General features: G+C 32.1%; 1 protein-coding gene across 1 annotated transcript in view; it reads left to right on the forward strand.

Moving 5' to 3' along the window:
- Window positions 1-1615: 1615 nt before the first annotated feature.
- Window positions 1616-12850, forward strand: part of LOC106458785 (glycine receptor subunit alpha-3-like) — a 31218-nt gene continuing 19983 nt past the window's right edge. Inside the window, exons 1-3 of the mRNA XM_022385392.1 lie at window positions 1616-1829; window positions 8393-8483; window positions 11332-11411. Of these exons, the coding sequence (XP_022241100.1) occupies window positions 8422-8483; window positions 11332-11411 (142 nt within the window). The 5' untranslated portion in view covers window positions 1616-1829; window positions 8393-8421. The remainder of the gene's footprint in view (window positions 1830-8392; window positions 8484-11331; window positions 11412-12850) is intronic.

Here is a 12850-nt window from a genome sequence, read left to right on the forward strand (position 1 = left end):
TTTATTTACACAGTTTCCGTCTTGTACTGTCACTTGAAAACACTAGCTTGCTATAAATACGTAATTGCAGAATAAGAATTTAATTGAAATCACCTTTAAGATTTGACAGTAGTGAAACATCGAGTTTTGAATATATTTATTAGGTGAAAAGAACAAATCACCAAATTTATTTGTTTTATAAATTCATAATTTAATGGGTTCAATGATTCGTGATCATTCGGAGCTTTTTCTTAGAATTACTTATGTTATATTTTGTAGTTAAAGTTTTGAATTTTTTTCGAAACCATTTAAAGGTATAGGCATGTTTTTCAGCTACATGATACATGGCTATATAAAACTATATATATATATATATAATTAGTGTGTTTGACAAAAAATCTTTGGTGCTTTATAGTATATACAATTAGAGCTTTTACATTCGGTAATTACAACAATGATCTTGACTTTACAAATCTACAGAGCGTAATGTGACCCTTCATTCTAACACTGAGAAAAGAAACCCATTGATGAACCCCTACTCAATAACGTTCTTATTAAAAAAAAGTTGTTGCCTTGGTCACCGAACACTATCTCAAAGACTAATAATACAATAGGAGATTCTTCTACTTGGAAAGCTGAAAATTAATGAAAAAAAAGATTATTTTTAAATAAGATCAGAAATAATGTAATTTACTTGGCGGCGTAATCCAGCTGAAAAATAATGTTCTTGTTTAGAAAAAAAATTAGTTTTACCTATGTTGTTCACATGAAAAGTTGCAACATAATTCAACTGTACACGTACATAGTTTTAAATGTGAAATATATGTTTATAAACATTTTGATATCTCGAAATTTAAGAATAACTAGCTGGAGTACCCGTCCGTCCTCTGGACGGAAGTTATGTAAATTTTTGTTTAATGAACGGTTATCTTCGGACGTGAAAAGTTGCTTCCCTTATATTTAATTGTAAAAACAACAACAAAAGAACGCCCATAAAAGCTGCAAAACACAAAAGCTAAAACCGCAACTTTGCATGTATTTCCGCATGGACCCAACAAACCTTCATGCCAAATTTGGTGAAGAGTCATCAGCAGGGGGAGAAGTAGTGGTTAAAAATGCAAAAACGCATATAAAAAACCGCAAAACGCAAAATGCAAAACTGAAAATTAGTATATACCCCCGCTTGGACCCATGAACTTCCATACCAATTTTGTTGAAGATCCACCCACACACTGCAAAGTAGTTACATGGACATACAACAGATACTACTATTATATTTATATAGATTCTAACTGATTTTTGGTTCTAAATATAAGTAAAAAATAAAACTCAGTGATGATTTTCTTGTCACCTGTCTTCTATACTTTCTTGTCTTCTATACGTTTATATACGTTATTTTCTCTCCCCAAAATAAAAAAAAATATCTTAAAAAGCTTGACTTTCCTTTCATCCTCTGTTTCTCAGTATCTTATGCTGTCATCACATTAACTTGAAAATGTTTGATTTACACACGCAAATGTGCGCACGCTTGCGTTGTAGAGGTCGATTGATTCATTTCGAACATAAGTGTTCACACGCGCTGGTTTTACGGAGAATAAACCAGATCCATTCTCTCGCGTACATCTTAGAACGAGAAACTACGAGAGTTGAGAAGACAACCATTCTTTAGCCATGTGTGCTCGTATATTATAGAAAGACACTTTATTCATTGGCACCTGTAATCGTATAACGTTTCATATAGTAAGTACGAATGGTTTGAACTTGAAACATGTAGACTTTCAAAATTAACTTAATCAATTCTCAAAATATCTGTTGTAAAAACGTTTGGCACAGTATCAGCTCTTCAGGTGGTGAGTAATTTCAATTACCTTTCTTATACTTTATGAAAACTAATATACATATATATCATTTTATTCGATTGTTGAACAGTTTAAACCTCATACGTTTACATGGTGTTTTAATAAGTATTCAAGACAAAATAATCCGCAACTATGATAGTGTGGTTAAAATAACATAAAAAAAATAACATTTCGCATTGTTAAACCAGGATAGGTAATTCAAAGACAAGTTTATCCAGCAAAAAGTTCTAATTAAACTTATTTAAAGAAGTTATACCTTTAATATACATATTTCAAGTCTCGTATATGTTTCTCAAATGGCTGGAGGTGGCTGCAGATTAGAGTACTCAGACTGTGAATCCGAGAATTTCTTGTTTACGACTCGTTGCCGCAAAAACGCGTTCTCCACTTCGGGGTTGTAGGTTATGCTATGAGGTTAATCACCTCTCACTATTGGATCAGGCTTAACTCTAACCTACATGTTGAAAATTAGGGTGTGTTGGGGCTATCTGCACGAATATTTTAGAAACAAAATATTAATGTTCCATTTAATTAAAATGATATATATGTATTAAGCAATTTTTTGTCTCGTGTGTCTTTGATACTTCTTTATGAATACCGGATTTTTAAAATTATATTTGTAAAGCTCTAATTACGCCACCCCCCTCACCCTCAAATGTTTTGGTAAAGAAGTTCTCAAGAAGCTCACGAACTATCATACAAAGTAAACAATAGCTTTTGAGAAAAGAAAAAAAAACGATAAGTGTGCCATCTTTGCAAGTCTAGTGCTGTAAACATAAAAAAACGAACTAAAAAAAGTGTCAATAAATCAGTGGATTTTCTTGATCTTCAAACTTTAAACTTTCCTCTTTCTTACTTTTTGTTAAACAGAAGATACTTCACAAGCACGAGTGAGTTGATTTAAGCTTAGTAAAGAAAAATCTTGGATCAGCTCTAAGAAACTATTGATCTGAATACCATTACAGCAAAGTTCATGGTTTTATGGTACACATTACCACTGTTCAGACAGAAGAAAGATTGTTTTCTTTGCACACTGAGAAACAAAAAGCAACAGCATGTTAAATTAATTTCATCGAATAAACTGCAGATAAATTAAAAGTTGTTAATTCTATTCATGTTCATTCACGTTATCTTTGTTTTTATGTTGCCAGTTTATGTCTTGATCCATCAAGTCTTTCTTATAGACGCCTTGGGTATTTTCAGTAGACTTTTCTGGTTAGTTTATGTCTTGATCCACCAATTCTCTCTTATAGACGCCGTGCGGACTCTTAGTAGGTTTTACTTGTTAGTTTATGTCTTGATCCATCAAGTCTTTCTTATAGACGCCTTGAGGATTTTCAGTAGATTTTTCTTATTAGTTTATGCCGTGATCCATCAAGTCTCTCTCATAGACACCTTGAGGATTATCATTAGGTTTTACTTATTAATTTATGTCATGATCCATCAGTTCTCTCTCTCCTAGATGCCTTGCTGGTTCTCAGTAGATTTTACTTGTTATTTTATACCGTGATCCATCAAATATATTTTATAGACAGACGCCTTGCGGGTTCTAAGTAGATTTTACTTGTTTACGCTGTTATCCACCAAATCTCTCATAGACGCCTTGCGTATTCTTAGTAGATTGTACTTGTTAGTCTACACTTTATGTTGCAATCCATTAAATACCTCATAATTTTGTTTTATTTATAGGATTTTACTTCCTAGTAACAAAATTGTGTCCCTATCCACACTGACAATCGTTTTGGATGTTAGAATGCTTTAATTACTTGCTACCTAGGCACAAGTTTGTTTACAATCCTTCCAGTCTCTCATAATTCTGGATCTTAGGTGATTTCATTTGCTAATAACAGAATCATGTACTTATCGATCGAATATATCACAATTCTGGTTATTGTAGAATCTTATTAGCTAATCGCTAGTTTATGTTTTGACTCATAAAGCCTTTGACAACAGCCAAGGTACTAATGGTCTGTTTTGTTAATCACCAGTTTATGTCGTAATCCATTCAATTTCTCATAATCCTGTTTTATAGAAAATTTTACTTGCTAATGTGTAGACTGTTTTACTCGTCAAATAGAGCACTTCGGTAGGAAGAGGATAAGTGAAACGTTGATATATCCGAGAGTTAAGCAGATAAAATATGATTGGTTTATTATTTTGTCTGTCATCTTGAGACGCGATCTTCAAATATAACAATCAGTTTACAAACAGAGATGGTATAGAATTAAATACTGGGTACGATAAAAAAAAACTTAAATGTTTCTGTAAAACCAATGGGATTTAAGATCATCTAATGTGACTTAATGACTTGTATATTTTCTAATATTCTTTTCCTACTGCTACAGTTTTTTTTGTGTGTTTGTTTGTTGAGTTAATGCTAATCGAATGTGAAGAAATTGGCAGGCAGAGCTTATCACTTACCTTAGGAAATAACTTTGTTATGTTCCAAAATTATTTAAAGCCATACTCCTTTAATACATTTAAATAAATATAATAACTTGCGAAGATTAATATTGAAGTGGTAAAATTTTTAAAATATATGCATATTAACTTAATGCTTTCATAATTTTGAAATTCAGAAGTTACTTGTGTTATAAATTTGTCACTTCATAGTGTTAACCTGAAAGATTTTACATGTATGATAAAGTGTTCTGGATTTCCTTCTTTGTTGTACACAACAACTTTTCTAAGAAGTCCTGAAAGTTTCTGTTCCTGAGGAAAGATAAACATTGTTTTTCAGTCCACCAAAAATCACAGATGAAAGGCGTATTGTTGAAAATTACTTCATTACTTAATACGTCTTATAAACATAAAATATACTGACATGCATTGTAACTTACATGATTTATTGTGTTATAAGGATACATTCTATTTTACTTTATGATGACATTTTCCCCTCTCTCTCGGCTCATTACAAGACTATACACTTAAAGTTGTATTATTTTTCCATTATTGCTGCATGTAGCTTTTAAGGAATTTTTACTACCATCAGGAAATCGTCCAGCCAACTCCAACCATTAAAATGAGTTTTTCTTTCTAGATGCTAGTATTTATCTACTTATAGTAGTCGTAGACTGAACTTACAAATTAACATAGAAAGAATCGTGCTCTATAATATATTTTAACTCGTATGGCACATAAATTCTCAAGAAATACAAATAGATATATTTCTTTTGTAAGGTTTTTGCTTTTTTTTTCTCATGAAATGCTGTTACATATATTTTTGAATTGTTTGACTAAAAAAACGTTCAGTAAAGCTTTATCTCCTTTCTCATTTTTGTTCTTTTCTTTTTTGTGTGTGTGTTAACATGAAGGGTAAATTAATAATGTATTCATGCGTTCAAAAATGATGAAAATTCGATCTCGAAACTCTGATAAGTTAATATGTTTTGAAAATACATACTTTTATGACTAAAAAATTAATTTTGATTTTGTTTTTCGGTATTGAACTTAATTTGTAATTTCGCTTCTAATAAATTGAGATAACAAAAAAAAAAGATGTTATTTAGAAACAGTTTAGTTAGCTTTTCTCACACAAAAAACTGTATACATTAAAAGGAAGATTTTAAAGGGAAATAAAAGTCACCTTCCTTCCCCTCTCTCTGAAAGAAAAGAGAGCTTATGAGTAGTTAATGTTAACTACAATAGCAGTCATGTTGCTTTGTTCAACATGAATTTACTGTTCACTAGCTGATAAAAAAGTAATTTGATAAGATACTGACGTAAAAGTAACTTATATATATATATTGTAACAGAACTACAGCCGATCTACGTTTGCTGTGAAAATTGTAGTGGATCTGTTTCTGTTTTAGCTTGTTGTTAATTGTTTAACTCCTTGCCACAAAACGCGTTCCGCACATTGGAATAGTGGTTGTGCTACAGGAGTTAATCTCAAGTCCTACTATTCGGTGGGAGAAGAACAGTCCACCAGGTGGCTGTGGGAGCTGTTGACTAGGTGCCTTCCCTCTAGTTTATCACTTCAAAATAAGAGTCGGCAATACGAGGATACCCATTGAACATAGCTTTGAGCAAAATGTTTAAAGAAAAAACATATTTTTAGGAAGATAAAAATTATTAAACTGTCATTATATAAAATAGAAGCACTGTATGTTAACATTGAACGTACACAGTGATTTGTATATGCGTCACTTTGTATATATACACACACACATACTTATATAGTCAGTTCTGTCAAAGTAGTTAAAATCGTGTATGGATATCGATTTAATACCCTTTGTTCACAAGTAAATCAGAGTAAACACAATGATACTTAATCATGTTAAGAAAGGTTTTTTAACACTGAACTAGTCTGATTTACTTCTAAATAATGATGTTAAAACCTTTATTAACATGATTAAGTCCCATTATGTCTAGTTTGATTTAATTCTAAATAAGATTATTGAAAAACCTTTATTAACATGATTTAGTACCGTTATCTTTAGTCTGGTTTACTTCCAAATAATGAGTGTTAAAAACCTTTATTAACATGTTCTATTATTAACATTAATGAGTGTTGAATACTTCCTATAACATCATGGAACATGTTAATAAAGGTTTTTAACACTCATTATTTGGAAGTAAACCAGACTAGATATAACGGTACTAGTCGGTTCTGTACTCTTGCAATTTGATAGGTTGTTCTGAGTTTGATTTATTTTAGCTCATAAAATTACAAAATACTTTGACAGTTAAGCTAGCTAAGTTTTCCAAAAGCAAAAGGTAGTAATCTAACAGACATAATTAGAGGATAGAACACTGTTTCATTCTGACTTTAATGTAAAATGTAACGTTTTATGAACAAATTTAATCTAAAGTTGGTGTAATTAAAAGCAAACAAACCTTATTTATTTAGAAGTTAGCCCTTCAAACCACCTTATGGTAATTGTTATAATCACGCTTTTCAGACGAAGTCTATATACATCTGTTGCTAAAATAAATATCATTTTTTTCTGTTCAATATTTCATATATTTTTAAAATAAAATATCCTTTTTTGTAATAGTGTATGAACTTTTTACACTAGATTACAGAGTAATGTGCAGACTTCACTTTACATACATTTGAGGTAAAGTCTATTTAAAGATTCAAGTCATGTGTCAAACAAAATCTCCGATCAATGTTTACATCTTACTGCTATGTTTTGCTTATGGGATATAACACATGGTGTCGATGATGTGAGTTTTAGTGTTAAGAGATTGGAAATTAATAGTCAGTGTAAAACTGAGTCTTACCACCAAATGTTATCCACTAGCCTCAGATTAACTTGAAAATTAGTCATTCACACATACATAAGGCAATTTACTAATGAATTTTAACTGAGGGACAAGTTTATCTAATTAGATATAAGGAAAACAGAAAAGTGATAACCTACAGTATCAACACGTGGACACCACTAAGCATCGCAGATAGTTTTGTTTTGACCATACAGAACTAAGTGTAAATCAAACCACAACAAGAAAAATGTGTTTAACATTGCCAAAATAATTGCTCAAGAACTAACGTAAGAAGTAAGGTACGTCTTACATGTGTGTATCTACGTAACGAAGTGATCAGCCCTTATGGTCATAAAGATAAAAGTACGTTTTGATCAAAACACATTATGTTTTGTTTGTGAACTATTGCAGCTTTCGTTATCGTATGTTATTTACATTAGAACAAATATTTGTTTGAGCGTTACAAACTAAAGGATTAATTAATAACGTGTAAAAGACGAAAGAAACGTGCACTCTGTTTTGCAATAACCTAACTTTGATTGCAGTAAGCTCTGCCAGAGGATCTGTTGGAAGACCCGCTATGTGAGATATTAATTCTACCTGTTATTCAATGGTGTAAATCACGGCATAGTATTTGTGAAAGCTATCTAGTTGATTAAACCTTGAAATCAAAATGCCTCATTAGATAACTGAATAACGCATTTGAAATCGAAATCCCTTTCTAGACAATTGCATAACGTATTTGGAACCAAAATACCTCTCTAGATATTTGCCTAACGTATTCGAAATCGGAATGCCTCATTAGATAATTACATAACGTATTTCAACTCGAAATGCCTCTATAAATAATTGCATAAAGTATTTGAAATCACAATGCCTCACTAGATAATTGAATAACGTATTTGAAATGGAAATTCTTCTCTAGACAATTGCATAACGTACTTGGAATCAAAACGCTCTCTAGATAGTTGCATAACGTATTCGAAATCAAAATGCCTCTCTAGAAAGTTGCCTAGTGTATTTGGAACCAAAATGCCTTTCTAGATAGTTACATAACGTATTTCGAACCAAAATGTCAATCTAGAGCATTACGTATTTGGAACCAAAATGACTTTCTAGATAATTGCATAACGTATTTGAATCAAAATGTTTCTCTAGATAATTGAATAACGTATTTAAATTGTTAAATACACACGGTATTTTTTAGGATCAGTTTTCCTTGACGAAAATTCTACTATAGGAGTCCTTGACCTCTTTCTAGAATGAAATGTTTTAAAAATAACTTCGAATTTCTCTACAAGTACAAAGAACAGTACTAAAATTAAGGCATCTTTTTCTTATAGATCGTTGTTACATTTTTGGCAAAGAAAAAATGCAGAAATTTCGAACAACCTTCTCCACCTACGTCTTTCTTTACTGTTTGAAGATCTCAAGGTTTGCCTTTACTCTTTTATACAGTTTATTAATTTCCAATATTTTTGCGATTTTTCGTAAGTTTGCTCTGCCAATCGTTTCAGATTAGTTTGTCAGAAGAATTACCACTTTTGATAACACTGTTTACACTTCTGTATATAACGATACAAAATGAAATTATGTCAATAAAGCGTTTTTAGTCTTTATAGATCAGAATTCTATAAGCATGTATATTACTTTCACGAATTTTCATCTTTCGTGTGCCTAAAACAGTTTTGTGGTCTTTCCTGGTAATGTAAAATAAAACAGTTGTAAAACCACGCTACTTTCTTTCTTCTTTTTTTTATTTTGTTGTGCCTCCCAATGGATCAGCGATAAGTCTTAAGGCTTACAACGCTAAAAACATGGTTTCGATACACTTGATGAGAACAGCACAGAAATCCCAATCTGTAACCTTGCGCTTAACAAAAAACAAACCTGCAGTGCTTCTCTTCTTTTCTTGATGAAAAAAATCAAGTCATACAGTCGTATCTACTTGGTTCAAAATCCTCTTAGATTATATCACACTCTATGCCTTCAGTGACCGTCCTCCCATAACGCCAACCCCCAAACCGGTGACTCAAAAGTCCACTTGAGGATTTTAATGCTAAAATCTGCACTTCTATCCCTGACGTTAGCACGGCACATAGCCCATTGTGCAGTCTTGTTTGTTTGTTTCTTATTATGTAAATTATTCATAGAGAGAAGTTTTGGATGTAGTAAGACGATAGTCAAGAGATACACAAACACTCGTAACACATTATTTTACAGACTTAACGCGCTTTAATGTAAAGATGTTTTTACTGGTCCAAATTAGAAACTTTGGAGAACTTTTATTAGACAATAAAAGGACTTTGTTCTCCTCGCAGCTTATTTTTTCATTACATCCTAGTTTTATTTTGAGAACATTATAGTTGAACATTAGGTCAATTTTTAATGAATAAGTCAAAAGACAGAGGATATAAAAATATTCCAAGGGTTTATTTCTCCTAGCAGCATTTACTGTGTATGTTTGTTTTTAGTGCACTGCTACACAATGGGCTACCAGCGCTCTGCCCACTGCGGGAAATCGAATTCCAGATTTTAGTATTATATGTCTGTACATTTACCGCTGACACACCGGGAAATAACACTTAATGATGACTGTGATCTCGTAATTTAAGACAACTTTAAACATACAATGTCCAGTTAAACATTGTCCACACAGTTCATCCAGATAAAGTCAATGACAATTAAAAGTATGTTGGCGGTCACCATTTTCAGTTTAGTATCAAGTCTCCTTTTAAATTTTTGAGCTATATCGGTAGTTTACTTTTGTCCAAAAGTTCTTAATAAAAAGAACTATGTTTTAAGCTGTAAAAATAATCGGTTATTTAAGTCAGGGGTTCCCAAAACGGGGGTCGCGGATCTAAGCCCGGAAGCCTTTGAAAAGTGTCGGAGGGAAATACACAGAATAAACAGTATGTTTAGGGAGTTCATTACATATAGAATCATTTTGTGGCGGCTACAGGATGCGGAATGTTCTAGGAGACATTGTACCGAGAAGGTTTGTGATCACCTAATTTAAGTAACTAGTAGATTAGGTAAAGTAATTATCATATATACATACGTGTGTGTTTTACAAAGCTGATGAATTTAAGTTTTAATTCTTATGAATTATTTTGATGTTGTTTCCGTTTTCAAAATTTCACTGTTTTCACAAGTGATTGGTGAGATACCCAATAATTCATTAATGCAAATTTTCTGTTACTGGCGATCCCTGGTGTCAGAATGATGGATACATACATATATAGGTGGAGAATGGGAGCTATACTAACAATTTAGGTTGGACGGGTATAGTAATACCTTAACATCATGGTATTTATGTCCAAACATCATTATGGGGGCTGGAATGCCAACTTCAAGGACAGAGTTTTACTTTCTCCCCTATTGATGTATTGTATTCCAATTATTTCTTTTTTTTCATAAATTTTATTTTATATTTTTTTGAGCAGCCACCTTCCCACATCTGGCTGCAGATAGCGAAAGATGGTAAAAATGTGGGACGTTGTGGACTAGAACACCCACATCTGCTCTTTTTATTATTGTCATTAAGACTGTGAGGCCTGCGAAACTGAGGTTAAACTGGATAGACGGTGTACCTCCAATGTAACTTGGGTCATACTTCCGCCAGTACCAGGGCACATTGCATAATTACCCACATTACGCTGTGTGTCCAGGTGGCACATGTCTTGTAGCTACGTTGTTTCTTTTTTCTTTCATTTTCTACGTAATATTACAATTAATTATATGTATAATTTTAAATGTATATATATATATACAAGGCAGAGGATTTACATAGAAGAATAGTCAACTATTTGAAAGCGCTCGAGCTTTGGGTCTTATTTAAGTCTATTACACTTTATAGGTGATCCTTTGTTCTAACTCTTTTATCAAAATTCATCCGAACGGAATAATCCAAACGCCGTGAAAAGGTATAACTTGAAAATGAGTATCTTTAAAGTATTTCACGTGTTAAAAGATAAGACCAATTGTTAAAAGATGCATATTGTTTACTTTTTCTAACACATTTAGAAATTTACTGTTTAATTTATGAAAACTCTTAACATCGTCTTTTCATTTTTATGTCAGAGTTTAGAAAGCTTATCTTGAGATAAGAACTACTGAATCTACAGTTTTAGAAAGCTTATCTTGAGATAAGAACAACTGAATCTACAGTTTTAAAAAGCTTATCTTGAGATAAGAACAACTGAATCTACAGTTTTAGAAAGCTTATCTTGAGATAAGAACAACTGAATCTACAGTTTTCAAAGTTTTACTATCTCCCTAGACAAGAAGTTCTAGAATTTGATAACATACTTCCGAAGAATCCACGAGACTACGACAGTCTACAGCCACCTAAGGAAAACGGTAAGTGAAAATTGTACGCCACGTTTTACTGCAATATTGACTAAATTAATATTGGAGCAATATCGTAGGAGCAATATCGCAGCGCTCTTATCACATTGGACTAAATAATGTATATTATTGACTACTGTGTACTCCGTATCACAACTGTGGACAAAGCTAATTATTACTAAACTGAAATTAAACTTCTTATTAGAATATAACTAAAGTTCTATACTTTAGGATACTACAGTTTCAGGTCTTGTGTAACGTAACAAAACTTCTTAGCAGGAAAAGGGCACAATGTAGGGTTTTATTGAATTGAATGCAGACGCTCCTTATTATTTGCCCCCCCCTCCCATTGGTACAGCGGTATGTCTGCGGTCTTACATCGCTAGAAACCGGGTTTCGATACCCGTAGTGGGCAGGACACAGATAGCCCATTGTGTAGCTTTGTGCTTATCTTCAAACAAACCAAATCAATCTTATTATTTGTGTTATTCCTACCACAGTCATGCAGTCAGACGGATTTCACATACTTAACGTTATCAAATTAATTAAATTTTGATTAAAGTTTGTGGTACTTGAAATCATTTAGTATCGCTAAGGCAGACTTAATTTAAACTATTTGTACTTATTTGGCAACGTAAAGAATAACGTTTCGTTGTGAATACGGTAATAAATTGTCTTAACGGTTTCATTAATTAGTACGGTGATCATAACAAAACTAATAATTATTGATAAGCAACAGTATATTATCCTTGTTGAATATGAAGAAGATTTATGCATGCAAACAGTAAAATTTTGGCTTTTTGTTTCACAAAAGTTACCATTATTCCGAGATTCTAATCTGTGGCCTACAGTGAATGACGATAGTAAAATAAAGGGAAGTTTGAGGCGACAATTTCCTGACTGTATCCTTTAACAGTTATTAAAACCTCAGTCCACAGCGCGCTAACGTAGAGTTACGACGTTATAACCCTTTTTTTATTTTAATGAGAGCAAGACGTGTGCGAATAATTATTCATATATTAAAACTATAATACTAAAAATTTAACATTAACCCTCAAGATTTGTAAAACAATTCAAATCATATTTTAATATTTTATGAAATCATGAACAAAACAATCATAAATGGAACTGATCCTCAGCATTAATAACAAGTAATGTCAATTTTTAACACCAGGACAAAATAAATAATTGCAGTATTTAATTTAATTTGCGAACTGGAATAGTTATTATCGTAGATATTAATTACAGGAGCGAACTGGAATAGTTATTATCGTAGATATTAATTACAGGAGCGAACTGGAATAGTTATTATCGTAGATATTAATTACAGGAACTTCGTTTCACTATTTTTATGAGTGGGTTTTACTCACCAAGTACACTTTGCCTTTATAATATTTCAAATGAAACTAAGAAATTTAGGGATCTGACGTTAGATTAAGGTTTGATATATA

Source organism: Limulus polyphemus, unplaced genomic scaffold (assembly GCF_000517525.1).
Source record: "Limulus polyphemus unplaced genomic scaffold, Limulus_polyphemus-2.1.2 Scaffold24, whole genome shotgun sequence".
Taxonomy (NCBI): Eukaryota; Metazoa; Arthropoda; class Merostomata; order Xiphosura; family Limulidae; genus Limulus; species Limulus polyphemus.